This window comes from Neltuma alba, unplaced genomic scaffold (genome assembly GCF_004799145.2).
Source record: "Neltuma alba isolate B1F8T4 unplaced genomic scaffold, ASM479914v2 tig00012009_pilon, whole genome shotgun sequence".
Lineage (NCBI taxonomy): Eukaryota > Viridiplantae > Streptophyta > Magnoliopsida > Fabales > Fabaceae > Neltuma > Neltuma alba.
In genome coordinates, this window is record NW_021636580.1 from 216632 (window position 1) to 239105 (window position 22474).

Below are 22474 nucleotides of genomic sequence, written 5' to 3' on the forward strand. Positions count from 1 at the left end.
TCCCGTCCTAATAAATTGAACTGCTCACCCATTTCTAGCACTTGCCTTCTCGACCTAGTCCATTCACATCATCACATAACTTTGAATCGCTCACAGGTAACACATAAACTCGTAAAGTTTTACGCCAAGCAAATTTCTACAGATCACAATTTGACGAGTAAGATATAAGTTTACAAGACGCCCACAAATTAAATCCGTTTTCTGCAGCAAGTTTAGTTCACAGGTAAATGTTCTTGCTTACATTTCATATGCATCAATTCAGAATTCCGTTTTCTGCAGCAAGTGTAACTACAATCACAGCAGAAACACCTTCCTTTGGATATTTGACTGCCACAACATTCCCTTCAGAAGCCGATCCAATCCAACGAGACACATGCACAGGCTTCTTTTCTTCATGGAACGATATGTCGTACGCTCCGAACTCATCCCATGTTGTACTGGTCATTTGATTCTTGAGGCCTCGGCCTAGCGCCTGCCTATTATATGCACAAGTCTCCGCCTTCATTGCCTCAGATCGTTCTTTCACAAACAAAGAAAACTTGGACCCCATTTTTCTTTGCAGCCTTTTCTCAGCCTCCTGAACACAAAGCCGAGCTGATTCTCTCTCGAACTCGGAGTCTTCAGAAGTGATTTTGAACAATAAGCTTTGACCACCGTTTTTGTATGGTGTACGTCGAATTATGTTTGGTGGAGGAACCTCGGGATTTTTCAGACGAGGATGGTAAAATAACGGGGTTTTTGTCTCTCCATTACGTAGAGCCTCGTTCTTGTGTATGTCTGCCCATTTCTTCAGGAAATTATCAACCACCAGAAAATCTGCCAGCAGCAGACTGCAGCTGATGCCGATGGAATACCCTCCACACTTGAAGTTGGTCACCTGAGAAACACAGTCATCTCATCTCAGATTTACAGCGTTTAAATAAAAATATATTGATGACGAAGGGAGTGTATCTTGCCTGAACATAAAACAGGGGTGAGAACTCAGGGCTCTGCTCGTCGATATCCTTCCAGAAGACAAGGTCGTGCTCAAGATTATGCCTGTCGCTGGATTCAAGAAAGTCAGAGAGAGCAATGGAGATTCGAGCCTCCGCCATTCGAATGCCACAATCATTAGAGACAATTTCCATTTCCGTGTCACCACCCTCTCCTTGATCAGCCTTCTTCTGGAGCCGGCCGGCGAGCATTGGGTTCTCCGAGAGAGCTATGCCCAGCGACTCCACGATCCACCCAGCAAGAACCCATCCAAAGCCCTCTTCTTCGTTCACATTCTCATAGTACATAACCACTTGGTAACACCCGCGGAGCTTTCCTGCGTCGATGTTGGGATCACTCACCAAAACTCGGCGAACTCGCCGCGGTACTGTTATCTTCAACGGAGGCACGGTGATCACGGCTTCATATTGTAGTTTGGGCATATCCATTTTTTGCTTCTCTCAACAAGCTTGGTCTGCGGTTCGTGGTGTCCTCTGCTCTGAAACAGGGGCGGGCACCGGGCAGTGCATTTATAAGGAAAAAGCTTCAACCAGTTGAACCATGAGTAGTTGAATTACCAATACACCCCTGACTGATCTGGCAAAGTAATCTATGCTCGGTCATTTGAGAACCAGTTGTTATATACTCTTCCTCGTTCTATTTATCAGACATTTTTAATATATTCATATATATTAAAAAAAATTTTAAACTATATTAATTTTTTATTAAAATATAATAATTTTTTAACTTTATTTCTATTTAATATGTACACCCTTCAAAAAAAATAACTATCTATAATATAATAAATAAAGGACAATATAATATATTTATGATAAAAATTTAATAAAATCATTTATAAATAAAATATTTTTTATGTTTTATAAATAGGATAAGAAAAATAATTTAGTAGAGTAGTTGAATTTGGCGTCAAGGTTTGTTTTTGCAAAGTGAATTTAGGTAGCTGTGCTCCATTAATATTGTGAATCGTTTAAAGCCAGCGGGGTGCTTTCTTAGTTAATGCTTGGTATGCGAACAACTTGCAGTGGATCAAGTTCCCTCAACGGCTACCCGCCGGGTCATAAATGCAGCTCTTTTATAGTCATTTTTTGGCGTTTGTTTCACAATTCACACTTCTTCCTTCCACAGTCATACTACCTCCGGTCCTAATTATAAGACTCAGTTGACTTATTTGAGAGATTAAGGAAGTAAATTAAGTTAGTTATTTGTAATAAATAAGTGTTGTTATTCCTAAAATATCCTTGCTAATTAAGTATATTGGCTAGAACTATCATTATTAGAAGGATTATCTTGGAAAAATGCATAAATATGAGAGACAAATGGATTGGGGTCTTATAATTAGGACCAAACAAAAAATCAAACGGGGTCTTATAATAAGGACCGGAGGTAGTATTAATTAAGCTCCCGGAGCCACGCTCAAAGTGTCCTTTTAACAAAAATTCAAACAAGTTAATAGAGGCTATGACTAAAATTTAGATCACCGTGTTAAGGTGGATTAAATTTTTTTATCCTATTTATAAATTACTCTTCCGATCTTAATTATAAGACCCAATTGACTTATTTGAGGAAATTAAGGAAGTAAGTTAAGTTGGTTATTTATAATAAATAAGTGTTGTCATTCCTAAAATATCCTTGCTAATTAAGTATATTGGCTAAAACTATCATTATTAGAAGAATTATCTTAGAAAAAAATACATAAATATAAGAGACAAAATGGATTGGGGTCTTATAATTAGGACCAAATAAAAAGTCAAATGGGGTCTTATAATAAAGATCGGAGGAGTACCTTATTAAATTTTTAATATTATATTAAAAATGATAAGTTTAAAATGTTAGTTAAAAATAATAAATATATAAGATATATATTTTGTTGGCAAAATTTTTTTTTTAATTATATTATTCTGGTTCTAAATATAAATCACTTGTAGGTAGAAATTTTGATTCTAAATATAACTCACAAGTGACATGTTTAATATTTATTTTTTTAATGTTTAATTTATTTAATTTTCATTAAAAAAAAAGAAAAGAAAGAAGGGATATGAAAATAAGTTATAAATGTAGACAGGGAAGACTTTAATAGAAATAAAATTAAAAATTTTGGTGAATACTACTTTCAATATTAATTATAAGATCTTATTTATAATATTTATAGTTTATAAATAAAATTTTATAATTAAAACTGGAAGTAATATATCACAAGTGATTTTTTGAGCAAAAGTGGCACCAAGCTTCCAGTCCCTGCCGCCGGCACCATTATGGCACCCCCACGACAGAACATTAATTAGCGGTTGGAGAGACTAATATGTTCTCACCTAATTTCCGATCCAGTTAGGATACTCGTCATTTTGATAAGCACTTTAAATTTATTATATTTGAATCATCAGGACTTAATTTTTTTTAGTTTTTATTTCTTTAAAATAATTATTTTAATATGTATGAAATCTAAAATAGAGATAATCTCTTAACTATTATTCTTTTAAAAAAATAGTTTTTTCTATTTAAAAATACTTAGTTAAGATTTTAAATAGAAACTATTCAAATCAAATATATACAGTCGAAATCTGATGAGCCAAGAGTGCTTGAGCATTGTTTCCCTAATCTCTTTCCCCTTCAATGCAATCCCGCGGACAAATAGAATCAGTTTCAATGCTTATCGCTCTGATAAGCACCTTAAACTTATCAAATCAGAACTGTTATATCTGAATTGAACAATTCAGATTTAAAATCACTAATTAAATATTTTTAAATAAAAAAACTATTTTTTTGAAAAAAATGATAGTTAAGAGATTATCTTTATTTTAGATTTTATACATATTAAAATAATTATTTTGAACAAATAAAAAAAATCAAATCTGAATTAGTCAAATTAAATCTAATAAGTTCAGTGTGATTACCAATACTAGTTCCACGGACAAACAATTCCAAGACATAAAAGTGGTTTCTCTTTATCAAGGGAAATAAATACTGTCGCGTTATCCCTACAACCAATCAGACCCCAAAATATTAATTGCATTTAATGTTGTGTATCGTGCCTATTACTTTCAAATATATTACCACCAAACGTACGTAATAATCTGAATTACGAGTATATTATAAATGAATAAGCCAGATCAAATACACTTGTTTGACAGAGACCTTAGAGGAACAAGCTTTCGTCCATCGCATTTCAGGCTTTCAGCATCATCCAGGCACAAGTTTGAATAACAACTCATTGGCAATGAAATACAAGCAGGCAGCTGTGTAAACTATGGATTCAAAATGATTCTTTAGGCCAGTGGCCTTGTTAGCCCAGAGATATGTAAACTATACCTCACAGATGAGAGATTGCAAGTTCAAAATTTCATGGCTGTTATAAAGTTGACTTAAAGAAATAAGAACCACTCTATTTCTTCAACGCCATGTCCAGAACAAAATATGCTCAACTCAGATTTTAAAGTATTTAATGGTTTATAAGCATTTTTTTAACTGTAATTTATAAAATACAAGATAAATACGTGATAAAAAATTTCATCTTGATTTAAGTAAAACGGGTAGTACACGCTATGTTGTTGCATGTTTTGCGTTTAACACCAGCATTTTCCCCCAGCTATTATTCATTATCGTTCTTCATGCGTACAATCATGTGAATATCGCACTGCTCCTCCAAACAGAAAGGTCACTAACATGAGCTCTGGGAGGAGGCAGGCTGAATTGGGTCCACTTGAACTTCATTCACTTCGGGTACCTAACCAATAAATGATTTCAGATCTCAAGTTCCAGACATACAGAGATACGTATATTCCAACCATCCCAAAAAAACAAAAAATTCATAAAATCATTTGTCTCATTGGGCATCAATATTTTATAGGTGGGAAGAGACCGTGAAGTCGTGAACAAGCCCCTCGTGTTTTACTCTGGCGTTAAAGGGGAACAACAAAAGTTCAGCTCAGCATTGAAAAACTATCTTTGCCCATACCATACGACAAATTTGAGCTATGAATGGCTCTTTCTGATTGCAGAAAAGGCTCCTTCTGCTGTCATCAAGCAATAACTAGCATACATGCAAACAATCAAAATGTAAGCTTTTTCCTCCTAATCCCAGAGCGATAGATCTGCTAGTCCTTGGATGACAACCATCAAAGAGCAAATATTTGTCATTTACGATGCAGGGAACATTGGAACTCGTGCAAAAAGCCCGATAAGAGTTGTACTGGATTTTCATTCTAGTGTAATGATGTAATCATCATTTTTCTTTGTGCCTCAAGGACACAGCTAATACTACTCATCCTGGCTAATATTAAATACAACTAAAATTGAAACACCAGTAATTTGACGAAATGAATTCTCCTACATGCTCTATCTCATCCTTTTCCTCCCGTCCAATTTTGTGGATTTCCGATGCTATAAAGATAAAGCCAATCTTGTCTGTGTTCCAGTTCTATAGCAGGGTATAGTTCATGTGATGTTGCCAAGGGCTGCAATCAAACGTCAAATTCTGTCGGCTGTTAAAAAAAGAACAAAGAAAGAGTGGGGCAATTTCAAAGCAACAGAAACACGCTGAATCGATAGAAAGGTACCAAGTATGAGAATCACTAATAAATATGGGAGGAGTCAAAACCTCGGGGATCGGAGTAACGAGAGAGACCTGGGGTGGAGAAAAACCAGAGGATGAGAGCACAGAGAAGGAGGAGAAGGGGGATGACGTGGATTGCATTCTGGGCAGATCTGAGACGGGAGAGCTCCTTCTGAGCAAGGTGGGAGCGAGGATCGTACGTGGGGAGGTCTTGGTCATCGTCGACGGTGGGTCTGAAATTCGAATACCCCGATGAGGATGATGTGACTGAGACTCCGTTGGCACGCCTCAATCTGTTCATCTTTTTCGGCGACGGCGATCCCAGCTATGCCAGGACCCTCAATATTGAGTTGAATGCTTTTCAGTCCAACCACTTTTTTGAGTCCAACTTAGTTGGCTCCTCCGTTTTCAATCATTTTCAAACTTAAACGCAAAAACTGAATTATATAAAAAATCAATACAAATTTTGGTTAGGTTGATTTTGTATATCAAGTTTCAAATAACACATCACTCAAATTTTTTTATTTAAAATATTAATCTTTATAATCTAATAATAAAAGCTGAGATTATTTTGTTATTTAAGAGAGTAAAATTTATATTTTGAAATTTGAAGGATTAAAATAAATTTAAGGATTGAAGATTATATTAATTTTGATATAAAAATTAATTGGGATAATTAGAAGATTAACTGCGCGCGTGGAGATCCAAAATGCGGGATCCGGAGGAGGTCCCAAACTCCCAATCATCGTGACTGTACGGGGCCCTAATGAAAGCCACCAGTTCTGGTTGTTGACCTTCCACGAAGGCCTACGACCGCTTGTTCCACGCGCTTATGACGTACGAGCCCCTCCTCACTTTTTTTTTGTGACAACCCTTCCTCATCCTCTGATGCTCCGTGTCGTGGCTTCTCTCTTCTTCCTAGCCAGCGGGTGTTTTATATTTTAACCCACCATTTTAAATTTATTAGCAAAAACCTTTTTACAAATAATATACTTATGAGAAAATGGGAAAAAGTCCCAGAAAGAACTTAAATCAAAGTATTAGTATTTTATATGTACAAATTTTGCAGAGTGTTATGTATAAAAATTTATCAGGTTTTTTCACTAGCAAAATTTTATGAGACTTTTTTCCACCATGTGATTTTAATAAAAATACCAATAGTAGCTAAGATTTATATTAGGAAAAATTATAATAAGATCCCAAACAAGAAAAATAATTAAAAAACAAGTCTCAAAGTTGTCATTCTCACTGTAGAACTTATCATTATAGGCCATTGAGGTTGTTATTGAAATATTTTGATAATTATTTTTTTTCTACGAGACTTGATTGTAATTCTCCTTTATATTATGCCGTTCTTCACAACGCGTCTGTGCTGTACACTAGTGGAAGCAGCCTGGAAAAACAGCCGCTCTTCTACTTCTTCTTTTAATTTTCCCCCGAAATCGCAATGACGCTTAGCGCCCAAGTAATTCCCTCCCTGATTCGTTCCTCTCACCTGCCTGAATTTTTTAAAACGACCTTTCCTTATACTTATGTGTGAAAAAATTAAAACTTTAGGTCAGTCCGCCACCTCATTTTCCAACGTTGGAGGGAATCATAATTAATAGCTAGTTAGGTTCTAATTCTGTTAATAAATATTAATAATCATCGTCATCAATGGTACTTACAAGTATATTATGAGAACAGTGACCACTTGCCAACAATATGAAATACGCAATCATATTTTATTGTTTTGCCTATAAAAATATTCCCATATATGTGAGGTGTAATTTCATATCTCCACATGCATCGCAAGATTTGTCTTCGACAGATACGATGATTAAATTACATATATTGGGTTGTAAAATGGGAATCTATACATTTGTCCACACAAAATGGTAGAATGGCAATATGACTCAGCATTTCACTGGCCATAATAATATATGTAAGTGTTTGGCCAAAAAAAAAAAATGCAAGTATATAGTACTCTTCCGATCCTTAATATAAGATCCATTTAACTAATTTGATTAGATTAAGGAAGTTAGGTAAGTTAGTTAATTATAAGAAATGTGACACATTTTTCCTAAAACACCATAATCATCTTTCTTAATACTCACTCTTCCTCTTCTGCTTGATTATGGTTGAAGGAGTATTCATAGGGGTAATTTAGAGAAAATTGATAAATATGAGAAATAGGTCTTATATTTAGAACCAAAACCAACTCTATAATTGGGTTTTATATTACGGACCGGAGGAGTACTATATATTTGTCCCTCCCTAGCCGAAATGTATTAATGATGCATCCCGTAAGCATGATTATTGATTAGTGTCAAGAGTTTATAATCTTGGTCGGTCCTAATCCATCCTTTCCTTTTCCCTGCCAAACTTGCTCCCACTGGTTTATTATAAAAAATTAACTTGAAATTCTTTTTAGCGATTATTACAAAAAGTGTAAGAGTGACGATGATGTGTTAAGAACTCAATTGTATTGCACACTGCACAATGCACCGGGGAGCAAATAGAGCAGCTAAATAAGTAACGACCAATTCGGGAAATGGAAATGGATGCTGACGCGGTACACGTGGCAAGAGTAGGCTTGTTGACACGTTACCCCACTGGTTCCGTTGATTCGTTGAGCTCCGACGTCCAAGGCTCGTTTTAAATCGAGCGCTCTCACACGTTTCCTCGATTTCTCCTTCCGTGGTTGGTTAATATTGTTTCTTCCTCTCCGGCGACGATCTCAGATTCCGCTCATTTTTCCCGCCACCTGACACTTCTCTCTCACTGTTCGTTCCGTATTATCGTCATTTCTTTCCTTTTCAGCGCCAAACCACCATGAATCCTGAGTAGTATGTTCAAATTCCTTCACTCTCCCTGTTCCGGTTTATTTTTATGCGCAGCGTACCTGAATTACATTTAGTCTTTCTTATTTTTCGAGCTTTTCTCTTTTGTCTAGCTCTTATAGATCTGTAATTATTTCTTAGCAAGGGAATTGGAATTTTTACATTTTATGAATTGCTTGTTCTATTTTTTTTAATCTCTCTCTATCCCTGTAATTTAAAGACGCGGATAATCAATTATGTTCCGGACGTTTTGGTGGATCCTGTTCTGAAACTTTCTTTCTGCTTTAGATCTGTTTGTTTGGATGATAGATCCGCTCTGTGCTCTATTGTTTTTGGGCTACTCTGGAAATAGATGTTTTCTCTGATCCGGTTGACATGTTAATGCTACAATCATAGATTGTGGGCGTCTGAGGTTATCGCATCGCAGAAGGTTGCTTGTCTTTCAAGATAGGCCAAATGTAGAAATAGGTTACAATTATTTTGGGGGGGAAAAGGCAGAAGTGAAGATTTTCCTACCGGCAAAAGCATAATAGATTACTGTTATTCAGTAAAAGATGCCAAGTTTTGTATCAGCAAAACATGCGAGTTCTGACATCTGAAGTATTATTGTAAATTTCACAAAACGCAAGAACACTAGCATAAATGGCTCTATTGGGAAAACTTACTACAGGACTAACCGGACATTTTCTTTTTGATTCCTTGGCAAGGATTGATAATTTCATATTGTAACTAGAAACTATAACAAGGTGATCCGTCTGAACTGCCTTCGGATCTACGCTTATGTTTTTCCTAGTTTTTCCCAAACAGCAATCAAGGTAATTTTCCTTAGTGTTTACCATACTCTCCGTTTCAATTTATAAGACACTGTTTGGAGGGATTTCTAAGGATTGGGTTGTTGACAGAGCACGATGGCGTCGTGTGATTCATGTAGCCGACCCCACTTAGTGGGATAAGGCTTGTTGTTGTTGTTGTTTGGAGGGATTTCATGTTTCATAATATAAGATGTTTTGGAGGAAACAATGGCTTATTAATAATCTTATTCCGAAAATATTCTTTATTAATTAAGTGTGAGTTAATTAGGAGTTACGTGTTAAATGAATGTCACTCTTGGAAGTTTTTATTTCTTTGAAAAAATTAAGGTTTCAAAATGTATTTGATGTGGTTGATCAGTATCTGCAATTTGCCCCAAAAACGTCTTACAAATTGAAACAGAGGGAGTACTGATTTCTCATTCTATCTTCTCTTCTGATTGATGTCCTATATGGATAGCGGCCTATATGGTACCCTTACCCAGCCATTGGTTATGTTCTGTTGCACGTATGTTCCAGTGTTGCGTTGATGTTTTGCTAAACATCTGCTTAGTGCAGGAATTGGTAGTTTATAAGACCCCATTGCCACCAAAACTCATGGAAGTAGATATGAAAGAGTGGCAAAAGGGAAGAAAAGGTCAAACTACTGGTCAAGAAAATACAAGGGGTAAGAACCTGACGAGACAGAAAAGTAGCAGTTGTAAAGCTAGGTAGTCATGATGAAAAATGTAAGGGAAGCAGCCAGAAAGTTAGGAGTGGATGTACAAAAAGAGAGGAGTTTGGAAGGACGAAAAGGGGTAGAAGAACTTTAAGTGAGGCTTGGGCATTGGCGTGGAAAGAGCCAAACCTCTTGAATGATTGGCAAACCTGTTATGTTCCATGTTCTAGAGTTTTGTTCTGTTGAGATTGTAGTGCCACTGTTTATTGTTTGTATCCTTCCTCTTTGTGTGTTAGAATCTGAAAGCGTAATCATTTTCCTTCCTTTACAGTTCATTTGTAATTGTAGTAGAGTGGGTTCTGTGTAATGTTCTTTTTAATCTTTGACTGGAGGCATATTCTGTTTTTATGCAGTGATTATTTGTTTAAGCTTTTGCTTATCGGAGATTCTGGTGTCGGCAAATCATGTCTCCTTCTGAGGTTTGCTGTAAGTTCTGAGCTTCTATCTCTTTCTTCTTTCCCTGGGTGATGTGCTTCATGTTAAGCACTCTCTGTGTGAAGTTTTAGTGTGTTTGGAAGTTGGAACAACATTTTCCCCTAAATAAACATGGTTTGGGGTAGGGATGTGCCAAATCAAACACACCTTTAGTCTTCAGAAAGGTTGAACTCTGTAAATAGCACGAGTGACAACCATTTTTAAGCCCAACTGTTGTGCTATTATGGGTATTGGAATCTTTAGCAGGTCATTTATAATGGTGGCTTGTGCAGTGCGTAACAATATTCTTGGTGTTCTGAACTTTTCAATGGAAAATCAATGAAGCTTGCTGATTTTTTCTTTCATTGTAACCAGGATGATTCATACCTTGACAGCTATATCAGTACAATTGGAGTTGACTTTGTAAGAATAATATTTCCCTTTTAAGGTCAAATTCCAGTTATTGAAATACAGCTATGTGACTAATTATTTGCTGTACTCTCTTCTGCAGAAAATTCGAACAGTGGAACAAGATGGAAAGACCATCAAACTTCAAATAGTAAGTACATGATAGCTTTAAAGTTAATTAGATGATAAAATTTGTTTTAGTAGAACTTTCTTTCTTCTCTCAGCACTAATCACTGCTGTCTTGGAATTGTCTGAACTTCATTTATAAAACTTAATTTCAACCAAAACTTCATATTTGAAAACTAGGCAACCAACCTCCAGTAATGTTTCTTGCGTTTCTTGTGCTTATTAAGTGCTACGAACTTATGAAAACTAGGATAAGTACATCACTGTTATTAATCATGTATGCATGGCTATACTGACAACTTCCATTGCTTTGAATATATAGTGGGACACAGCTGGTCAAGAACGTTTCCGTACTATCACTAGCAGCTACTATCGTGGTGCTCATGGCATTATTGTGAGTATTAAACTGGTTGTTCTCCTGCAATTTTCTTACTGGATTGTGTGAGACAGTGGTCTGATCCTGTTGCTTTTTTCCCACCACAGGTTGTTTATGATGTCACTGACCAAGAGAGCTTTAACAATGTCAAGCAGTGGTTGAATGAGATTGACCGTTATGCTAGTGAAAATGTCAACAAGCTTCTAGTTGGTAACAAGAATGATCTCACAGCAAATAAAGTGGTGTCCTACGAGACAGCAAAGGTAAATTTTTCATTGATGGGTTTACATCACACAACGTCATGACAACATCTGGTCAATCCTTCTTTACTTTAAAGGTATGATCCTTGAGCTGCTTTTATTTTTTCAGGCCTTTGCAGATGAAATTGGGATCCCCTTCATGGAAACTAGTGCTAAAAATGCCACCAACGTTGAGCAGGCTTTCATGGCCATGGCTGCAGAAATTAAGAACAGGTACTGTAATATCATCATGTAATGCCATTTAGCTTGCAAGGAAACTATTATCAACTTGTTTATTATTTCTGTTCACAAGTAAAAAAAAAAAAAAAATTGTCCACAAGTCACAAAAAAGAAAAAACTATTTTTTTCTGTTGGTCTAATTTTTTTATTAGTGGCATTTTGGATCGTTTCTTTAGTAGCTATTGATCTGTGGATCTTCTTTGATGTTGACCTTTTTGGCTGTCTCTGTTTCTTTTGCACAGAATGGCTAGCCAACCAATGAACAATGCCAGGCCCCCAACAGTTCAGATTAGAGGACAACCAGTGAACCAGAAGTCCGGTTGCTGCTCAACCTAGAGTCTAAGTATTAGTGGTTTGGACGTTTATATGTGTCTACCTGGCATGTAAAACTAGTTTTTTCCCCTTCTTTCTTCACATAATGCTTAAGATTGTTAATCTTGATTTGCTTCTTGTCGTTATCATATTGTTGAAACTTCCATTCTTTTTAAATGTATTTCATTTCAAAGGAAAAACATTTGTACAAAATTAGGAATATTGGTGAATAGCAGTATTTGCCTTTGCTCTTAGTCGCATTTACACTGGCCAATACAAATGATACCCTCCATTACATGTGTACGTACACAATGTCTTGTGTTGAGTCCATAGGCCGGACAACAGTATGTTAAATTCCCAAAAAAGGAGATATGCAGACTAGGCAGTGTACCCATTGTTGTCTGTTATCGGTTTCTCAATAGGGACTGACTTGTACACATGCCAGTCCTCCTGACAAAGGAAGAAAACCATTTAGCTTTAGAAAGAAAATATAGAAGTCAGGCATTCATTATTTGTTTCTCTGGGCTGGTGTCCTGCAGCATTAATGAAGATGGCAGCTATAGCTTATTTCACAACCATGTGTTGTCTTTGAGGTTTGATTGGACTGACGCCCCGTTTGGTTAGATGAATCCTAATGAAAGAACTTGAATCATGAAGGGTTCCGTCACTTTGGTTGTAAGAAAACCTTCTTCGATGGAACTTCTATCATTTTTATGGGAATGAGAATTCCTGCGTTTTGTTTCATCCTCTACCCCTCAATTCATGGTTTATATCTCATTGAGATTGGCAAAGTAGGAATCTGTAGTTGTAGCACTGTTTTTCTTTTCTGTGTTGACAGCATGGGCAAAAATATATCCTGCAGAGGTAAATTGTTTTGCTTACTGTGTCCATGGTTTCCTTCCTCTGTCCTAACTGCATCAATGTTACCCTCAGTATGAGGCATTGATCTCGAAGTGCTGATTTAAACTCACATGAATATCTGCACGTATGGTATTTGGAAGCATGAATAGTTTGCAAGCATAAATAATCTGAAGGTTAACCCCAGTGTTTTGGTATTTAATAATCTGAATTGAATAAAGTGTGGATTATTTTTTTTCTTCTATGGGCGGGCTGCATAAATAGTACTATATGCTACTGAGATTTTGGTGAGCAAATAGTTCTTTCCAGCCTTCATGCACACGCACATGCTAGAAATAAGCTCGAAGCATGGTCCAAATGACAGATAACTTACATAGTGTGGTTTTCTACCAATTTTTATCATAATAAGATTTTTTTTATTATCATTAGTTTTTATTAATTTTCACATCAGCTAAGCATAATAATTCTCTTAGTATTATTTCAATGATCATGTGTTCAGCCGGCAAGTGTCACAAAAAGTCAAATAACCAAGAAAAACAATAAACATTGCTTGGGATCTATTTTGGGTGGGGGGGGGGGGGCTAACGTCGTTATAGATTGGTAAAAAACTAAAAATCATAATATCTGCTATGTTCTTAATTTATTTAATTTGTTCAAGAATTAGACCTTAATATTGTTTGAACATATCACTGCGCTTAATAGTTATTCTTCTTCTTCTTTAAATAAATGATCTGAAGAATGTGAATAGGACACCATGATATAGGCACAGGGAATACTTCTTTTTTTTGGGCTATTGCCCAGTGTCAAATATAAACACCCTTACATTTTGAATTATTCCTTTAGTCCCTAATATAAGACCTATTTAACTAATTTAATTAGATTAAGAAAGTTAGATAAGTTAGTTAATTATAAGAAATATGATATGTCTCTCCTAAAACATCATAATCATCTTTCTTAATAACCTTCCTCTTTTTTCTACTTGATTATAGTTGACAGAGTATCTACAGGGATAATTTAAAGAAAAATGATAAATATGATAAATAAGTCTTATATTTAGAATCAAAATCAACTAATACTTAGTTCTTATATTAAGGATTGAAGGAGTATATTCTAATAATGGACACAGCTAGGTGAAGACAGCAGCATCTTCATTTCATCTAGACGCAGGTGTGTAAAGAATGGATAACGAATGATGTTAGGTGGGATTTTATATATACTACTTTTCTTGTTCATTAAAGTTAAAATAGAAAATGATTGGAAAAACTTGGTATTTTTACTTGCTTGTAAGTTTCAATCTAATGGCTTCAATATACTCATGTCTGCTACATATTGTTACCTCTGATTTTTAATATGAGTTTGTAGTTCAATTATTTAAACCACAAGCTAAATCTTATACTACCTCTAATCCTTAATATAAGAGTTAATCTATTAATTTGAGTAGATTAAGAAAATTGATTAAGTTAGTTATAAATAGATATTGTCTTTCTTAAAATATTATTACTAATCAATTATATTGGTTAGAATTACCATTATTACAAGAACTATTTTGAGAAAAAATAGATAAATATGAGAGACAAAATAGATTAGAGTCTTATATTTAATATCAAAATAAAAATCAAACAAACTGTTATATTAGACACCAGAGGTAGTATTAAGAATCAAGAGTGGTATCATTTATTAGGTGGCTTTATACTTTTGGAGGTTGATACGCTATTATAGTTGCCTGGAAACGTTCAACTGCAAAGCGGAGACAGGTGGAGAGCTTCAAAGGAATCAAATCAGACTCGAATTTGATAATCTAAATTAAACTTCTTTCATAAGAAATGATTTGGAAGGATTTGACTAGTTTTGAATTGTCTAACTAATATGCGCGGAAGCGGTACAAATAAAAATCTGTTTTTTTTTTTCAGAATCGCCTTTTTTTTTTCCGGTCGATATGGATGTGATCACCACATTGGCTGCATATATAGCTCATAAACTTTGTATAAATAAAATATTTTTATGGCAGGGCATCCACTACTATATATATGCACGTAGCTTCGAATCGTTTGTTATTTTAACAGTTTGCATTAATTTATTAGTTCTTATGATTTAAAAGTTCAATAACGGTTTAAAAATATTAAATACAATTAAATCATTTAAATTTAATCAAATGATTAATATGAGATCTGGAGATGAGGTGAACGGGAAAGAAAGTAGAAAGAATAATCTTACTCCAAGTGCAATAAAAACATAAAAAGAAAAATTATGATTTGGGACCTTTTAGGAAGACATAGCTTTTTTTTCCGAATATGAAAATATCATTTAAAGTCGAGGATGGTTTTCTAATCTGAACGAAATACCATGGCCTAAAATGACTTTGAAACATCAATTGCACAGACTAATTTTCATTTGTTAATCTAGATACTTATGTGCGAGTGTGTGTGCATTTTATTGAGAAAAAGGTCGCAATCATCAGATTACTAATAATCAAAACCAGCTAATACCAATCCTTCCCACACGTGAGGATTAGAAACTTCATAGAAATTAACCAAGACCCTCCATAATCTTCAATTTCAGCTACGTCGGGAAATTCAACTCAATGCCCAAAAACGTCCCAAAACCAAATTCAAATACTCCTCCGGTCCTTAATATAAGACCCATTGAACTAATTTGATTAGATTAAGGAAGTTAGGTAAGTTAGTTAATTATAAGAAAAGTGACACATTTTTCCTAAAATACCATAATCATCTTTTTTAATACCCCATCTCCCTCTTCTATTTGATTATGGTTGAGGGAGTATCTATAAGGGTAATTTAGAGAAAATTGATAAATATGAGGAATGGGTCTTATATTTAGGACCAAAACCAACTCAAAAATTGGGTCCTATATTAAGGACCAGAGGAGTATAAAATATCAAAGCCCCCGCAAGTTCCATTCGACTGACCCTCAGAGTTATTCATATGTGTAAAATTTGTGCCCTCATCTTTGTCCCTGCAATGTTCCAATTTCAATCCTTCCAACCCGACCAAGAATTTCCATCTCCCAACCCCTTTTTAAAGTTATGATTTTAAATTTATATAAATGCTTAACCAATTTGTTGAACGTCCCATCTAAAACCTGGCAAGAAAAAAAAAGAAGAACGTTTCATCTAAAATTGATTTTGAATATTATTTAGTTTTTCTTTTTTAAAATAAACATCTGGACTCACTGTGGAGATAGGGAGAGTTAAGAAGTTTTTTTTTTCTTGGAATGAAAAAGCATGCAAGAATACAATGAATCATAACTTGGAGCATGCCAAAGTCAAGAGTGAAACAAGAAAACTTCCATAAAAGCAAAACTTAATAGTCTAGCGAGTCATAAAAACAGCCAAGATTGAAAGTACACAACATGAATGAATCGTAAAACGACAGGATGGCCATGCATAACCAAATTGAAACAGAACCTCTATCAGTGAACTTCACTAGGAATTCTATATATGCAACAAAATAGAAGACAGGACCTTCGATATGCGTTAAATTCTCGAGTACTCTTTGCCGCAGTTTGGACATCGAGGCTTTTGGTTCAGACGCTGTCTGAGACAGATCCGATGGAAAAAAATCACCACAATTGACGCGAACTACACCCATACACTTATTAGAATGCCTCTTAGGATCTTCACTACAAATTTTGGAAGCGTCCTCTCCTTTAGGAATAAGTTTATACTTTAGTTCCTTCATCGATAACCTCGCAGCTTTCTTGTCACGATTGATTTTCCCAGCGAATAGCATGACCTATTATGTAAGCAAAACAATACATGTACATATGTTATTCAAATAAATTTAAAACATATACATGTATAGGGTGCTCAAAAGAGTTACAGCGGAAGACTTAAATATACCTCTTGCCGTTAGCTCGATTGATTTGATGAAAAAGTTGATCTGAATGATAAAGAGTTGTGCCCTATAAATAAGAGGTGCCTCCACCCATTCTCTTCTGAGCTTTCCGGTGTTCTCTTCTCCTCTCTCCGGTGTATCTGTGCCATTCTATTAAGACTTTAGTAGCTAGGATATTGCATAACCGACCCGGTACGTTTCCTTTCTCTATCTATATTATTTCCTTCATTGGTATCAGCTATATTATTTTCTTCATTGGTATCAGAGCTTGCTTGATCCTGTGGCTATGCTTCTTTTGCATGTGTTATTTCTTTTTTTTTTTTTGCTGTTGTTTTTTTTCCTTCATGTATCTGTTATACACATGAGAAAAAAAATCACTCCTTTTACAAAACACATGCTTACTAAAATTATTTTTAAATGCGTTATTGCCTTCTTGGTTGTTGCTTTCATGTTGACAAAGTTCTTGTTTTTGGGAAGTTTTTGAGTTTCATAAAGCTTTTTTTCAAATGTTCGAATGTAATGAAAGATTGAAACTTTCATAGAGCTTTTGGGAAAATGGGTATAGCTTTATCCCAAATCCAACAAAACAACCTTTTTCAATGTTTTTTCTTTCACCCGAAATGCTTCTGTATCATGGCCGCAATGTTCATGGAGGAGCATTTTTGGGTCTTCGAAATCGAATCTTTTTGTGTGAACAAAAGGCATGATCGTGTAGTTTGTGAAGAGATACCATTTGCATCCTTGACTTTGATCCCAAAACCCTTCGTATGTGTCTAGAAATTGGCAAACTTTGTAGCTGGCTCTGAAAATTGTGATAAAATGGAGACCTTTTGAATTCATTTATACATTTTTTTTTTCATTTTGCACCTCAAAGCTTTTACACTAGCACGATTAACTTGTTCATCTTCTAGATGCCATGGTATGCAGGTTATCGTTGATGTTGTCATTTATCCTTGATTCAATTTGCCTAAAGTTGTTTGTAGCCTAAAGAATTAACAAAGTGCAAGTGATGAAACATATATATGACATATCACAAGAAACAAGCAATTACACGCATGACTTATCTTCATGTTCATGAAAATCTCTCATTCCTCATAATAACTAAAAAATACACTCTAATTTTACAAGTTGTGTGCAGTTATGACCATTATTGTGATCAAGAAATCTAAATGCACGTATTTTAGTTTTTTTTCTTTTTTTAAGAACGTCTTTAATGTTTTTAGAAATTTTAGTTGTTTGCTTTTTCATTAAAATTAAAATATCATTGGAAGTAGAATAACAGCAGAGACATATATGATAATAGATAAATGAATTACCTTACTTTTATTTGAAAAGATCAGTCACACTGAAAACACAATCGGACCGGGTTACTCCAGATGAGAATATCAAATATGAAACAATGCAGATTAAAACAAGATGAAGCAAGAGAGGGAGAAATAAAGCTCAACACTTATGGTTACACTGTTACAGACGATGATTTATAATTTATGGAGGGAGCCTCCATATATAGAGATGGATGGAGATATTTTGGGAAGACAAAATATTCATATTTATCCATTTAAGATATATTCATTTATCATAATTTCTCAATTAATTAGATAATTTATATGGTTTGAATTTCAATACATTTAAATCTTTATCGTATATTTACGATATTGGATAATATATTAAATTCTAATTTAATTTATAAATTTGATTTGAAAATTCAAACATGTATTGATGGGTAGATTATCCAGATATATAATTGAAATCTATTATATTTCACTTATAGTATTTAATTAGATAAATAACATTATTAAATATCATAGGACGCGGATCCAAAATCTAACAGTTAGTTTAGAAGAAATTAACATGGGGTTAAAGATGAAGAATTTGAAAACATATGGGATGATCAAACGAGGCAACAAGCGTTAAATAGATCTTCAATAGATGTCAAGTGGTATGTGGATCAATAAACAATACATTTTTATATTTTTTTAGAGTGGAGGTTGGAGCAGCTTTTTAAAATAAATTTCGGTTGTTATTCATACGTGAAAAATGCGACACGTCACTCCTTATCCTATTTTCATGGGTGGTAAACTTTTCCTGCAACATGGTTTGCAGATTTGCTGTATTTCCAGTCAATTTTATGAGGATAGAGCCGTTTGATTATTTTTTATATTGATTTCTAAAATAAATATTATTCAAACCCTTATTTTACGTATATGCATGTGTCAGATAATTGCAGAAGATTTTCTGCAGGAGAGGCCTAAATGTTGGTTGAGGATTCGGTTACATTTAAGTACCAATCCAATGGTTGCGCTGTTGTGGTTCCTAAACTCATGGCGTTCTATCATTTTCTATCGATTATTAAGGTGAGGCATGGGCTGTGTTTGAAATATACAAATAAAAAACAGCTTATTTGCAGGGTACGATATTCTCATTGTTTTTGGCTGGGAATTAGAGTTAGCTTTTTTTTTTATTACTATTTGGGCCGGATTGTGTAATAACTATATTGACTTGAATGAGTATCATTATTTTACTTGACGCCTACTGATTTGAATGGGTATCATCAATCTCATATCCAAGTTTCATGAGACAAATAATAGGCTAAGCAAAAGATACATATTGTAAACCGCTCGGCGCCCCACCCAAAACAAAAAAGGAAAGAAAAAAAAAAAGACAAAAGACAGATATTTAGTTGGGCTCATATATTTCAAAAAGCCCAGTGTCCCTGATCTTTTCGTTGACATGGCTGGTAGCTGAATTCTCTCTGTTCTCCGATAATACAAGTCGTCCGCATTCACTCAATTTTACATTCCGTCTCATAGACGGAACAATACCTCCCTCACATACCATCTCATCAATCCCATCACTGTTTCTGTGAGAGGGCTGAAAACATGCCAAGCTAAGCCGTAAAAGGAATGCTCACAGTCTTCTTGGAAATCACTTGTATCTTTGCCAGTTCTCTTTTTGTTTTTCGAATGAGAGACTTTACCAGTTCTATGAGAGCCACCATAAGTAATTGCTCTCATTTTGAACTCATTTGTAAATGTTTCTGCAGCCAAAACATGCCCCAAAACAGGCCAGATAAATTTTCTTTTCGTGTTATCCTCCCATCCATAGAAAAGCGTCTCTAAGTGTCCATCAAGACTGTTACCAAATATGAAAACATTACTTAATAGGTTTGGTTTCCAATTTGCTTCTAAGAGGTTATTGAATAACCCTATATCACAATGTGGCATGAAGAACATCGTTGGTTCCAGAGCTTGCCTCCTTCCTTCTTCGTTGACGTATAAGACTAAACAATCAAGAGATTCTAAAACTTTGATTTCAGTTTTCGAAAGGATGGGATCAAATACTTCTATCTCGCCAACCCAAATGAAATCTTTTTTCATTAATATTGCCAGGCTAAGCTGCAACTGAGACGATTTGCATTCTGAAATACTACCAATACCATAAATTACCATCTGCATCTTTGACTTTGATCCCAAAAGTCTTTGTATACGTCTAGAAATTGGTGAACTTTGAAACTGGATCTGAAAATCACGATAAAATGGAGACTTTTTAAGCTCATTTATACATTTTTTCATTTCGCGCCTCAAAGCTTTTACACTAGCACAATCAACTTGTTCGTCTTCCGGATGCCATGGTGTGCCTGTTATCGTTGATGTTGTCATTTATCCTTGATTCAATTTGTCTGAGTTATCTCTAGCCTGAAGGATTAACAAAGTGCAAGTGATGAAACATGTATATGACATATCACAAAAAACAAGCAACTACACACGACTTGTCTTCATGTTCATGAAGATCCTTACAAGTTGTGTGCAGTTACGACCATTCTTGTGATCAAGAAATCTAAATGCACATATGTTAGTTTTTTTTTTTTTTATATAGAAAAGACTTCTTTAATGTTTTTAGAAATTTTAGCTATTTGCTTTTTCGTTAAAATTAAAATAAAATATAATTGGAGGCAGAATAAAAACAACACACATATATGATGAATAGATAAATGAATTACCTTATTTTTATTTGGAGAGATCAGTCACCTGAAAAGACAGTCGGACCAGGCTAACACACATAAGAATATCAAATATGGAACGATCAGATCAGAACAAGGTGAAGCGAGGGAGGAAGAAATAAAGCTCAACAGTTACACACGATGGTTTATAATTTGTGGAGGGAGCCTCTATATATAGAGATGGATATGGAGATATCTTGGGAAGACAAAATATTCATATCTATCCATTAAAATATATTCATTTATCATAATTTCTCAATTAATCGGATAATATACGTGATTTGAATTTGAATACATTTGAATCTTTATCATATATTTACGATATTGAATAATATATTAAATTCTAATTTAATTTATAAATTTGATTTGAAAATTCAAACATATCTTGATGTGTAGATTATTCAGATATATAAATTAAAGCTACTATATTTCACTCATAGTATTTAATTAGATAAATAACATTATTAAATATCTTAGCAGGCGGATCCAAAATCTAACAGTTAATTTACAAGAAATTAACATGGGGTTAAAGATGAAGAATTTGAAAACATATGGGATGATCAAACGAGGCAACAAGCGTTAAATAGATCTTCAATAGATGACAAGTGGTATATATGTGGATCAATAAACAATGATAGAGACAAGTCAAATTAAAAATTATCTTCTAAAAATAACAAAATAATGTCAAAAATATATACTAAACATTTTTCCTCGTATCTGAATTACATTTAATCTTTCTTATTTTTCGAACTTTTCTCTTTCGTTTAGCTCTTATAGATCTATAATTATTGCTTAGCATAAAATTGGAATTTTTACATTCTATGAATTGCTTGTTCTATTTTTGAATAACTTAATACAGCACTAACCGGACATTTTCCTCGTGATTCCTTGGCAAGGACTGATCATTTCATGTTGTAACTAGAAACTATAACAGGTTGATCCATCTGAACTGCCTTCGGATCTACGCTCATGTTTTTCCTAGTTTGCTTCTCACTGACGGCAATCAAGCTAATTTTACTCGGTGGTTAAATTTTGTTAGTTTGTATACATAATGATATATTTTGTATATAGGCAAAGGCACTGGCGCGCACGGTGCATTACGCCGGTGCCTGAGCCTGGCAAACGAAATGGAAGAAAATAGCCGGTGCTGGCAGAAGAAGTGTGAGCAACAGTCGATGAACCTAAGCTTCCATGTTTCCTCTCTTTCGACTGGCTGACTATTCAGCAACTCCAGCTTCATAAACGACACCGTTGCATCCCAACAAGAAGGTCCTGCTGATAAACAGTATCAACCAATGCTCTTTCCTTCCTACGTGGAATCATCTCAATCTGATAAAAGTGGCAGAGCGTGGTAAGGAGAGAAAGGATAAGAAAGAAGAAGAAACGTAGGCGTGATAGGTCCTCAGAGAAGGGATTCAAAAGGTTTCTCTCTTGGAAAGAGATGATGATGTTGATGAATTGGAAGCTAGACTGAAAACCTCTGGTTGCTGCTGCTCTGCAAAGCATATGGCTTTAGAACTGCAAATATTAAGAGTGGAAGAGAAGTTGCAGTTTCGGTTTCAGGTATGATTTTTTCCTGTACATCTTGTAGGTGTGTGAATTGGTTAATTAGTATGCAGGAATTCGTGTCATCATTATATAACACCTTTACATCCCCTTTTGTCGTCGGAGTTTCTGCAATGGGGTTTAAAAGGAAAATCAATTTTGATTTTGCATTTTTCATTTTCATCAAGCTGCTTATCCTTCCTCACTGGAT

At 34.7% G+C, this 22474-nt stretch overlaps 4 protein-coding genes across 9 annotated transcripts; 1 reads left to right on the top strand and 3 right to left on the bottom strand.

The window, feature by feature from the left end:
- Positions 1–97: 97 nt before the first annotated feature.
- On the bottom strand, positions 98–22113 carry LOC114720961 (tryptamine hydroxycinnamoyltransferase 2). Of its 2 annotated transcripts, none has more exons than XM_028906705.1 (4): positions 22104–22113; positions 7740–7744; positions 957–1441; positions 98–877 (listed from the first exon to the last, which is right to left on the bottom strand). In XM_028906705.1, exons 3-4 carry the CDS (start codon positions 1419–1421, stop codon positions 254–256), a joined length of 1089 nt encoding a protein of 362 aa, XP_028762538.1. In that variant the 5' UTR covers positions 1422–1441; positions 7740–7744; positions 22104–22113; the 3' UTR covers positions 98–253. The 2 variants fall into 2 exon arrangements, with proteins under 2 accessions (XP_028762538.1, XP_028762539.1); XM_028906706.1 differs by lacking the exons at positions 7740–7744; positions 22104–22113 and adding exons at positions 4120–4125; positions 5973–5977 and having other exon boundaries at positions 957–1427.
- Positions 4957–5923, bottom strand: LOC114720966 (uncharacterized). Of its 4 annotated transcripts, none has more exons than XM_028906715.1 (2): positions 5615–5923; positions 4957–5444 (listed from the first exon to the last, which is right to left on the bottom strand). In XM_028906715.1, exons 1-2 carry the CDS (start codon positions 5841–5843, stop codon positions 5425–5427), a joined length of 249 nt encoding a protein of 82 aa, XP_028762548.1. In that variant the 5' UTR covers positions 5844–5923; the 3' UTR covers positions 4957–5424. The 4 variants fall into 4 exon arrangements, with proteins under 4 accessions (XP_028762548.1, XP_028762549.1, XP_028762546.1 ...); XM_028906716.1 differs by having other exon boundaries at positions 4957–5471; XM_028906713.1 differs by having other exon boundaries at positions 5588–5923.
- Positions 8179–13144, top strand: LOC114720965 (ras-related protein RABD2b). Of its 2 annotated transcripts, XM_028906712.1 has the most exons (9): positions 8179–8370; positions 10245–10317; positions 10681–10728; positions 10817–10864; positions 11162–11233; positions 11323–11478; positions 11585–11688; positions 11937–12031; positions 12845–13144. In XM_028906712.1, exons 1-8 carry the CDS (start codon positions 8357–8359, stop codon positions 12028–12030), a joined length of 609 nt encoding a protein of 202 aa, XP_028762545.1. In that variant the 5' UTR covers positions 8179–8356; the 3' UTR covers position 12031; positions 12845–13144. The 2 variants fall into 2 exon arrangements, with proteins under 2 accessions (XP_028762545.1, XP_028762544.1); XM_028906711.1 differs by lacking the exon at positions 12845–13144 and having other exon boundaries at positions 8180–8370; positions 11937–12260.
- Positions 19523–20377, bottom strand: LOC114721037 (protein SENSITIVITY TO RED LIGHT REDUCED 1-like). The gene has a single exon (XM_028906830.1). The coding sequence runs from the start codon at positions 20375–20377 to the stop codon at positions 19523–19525; it is 855 nt and encodes a 284-aa protein (XP_028762663.1).
- Positions 22114–22474: the final 361 nt, after the last annotated feature.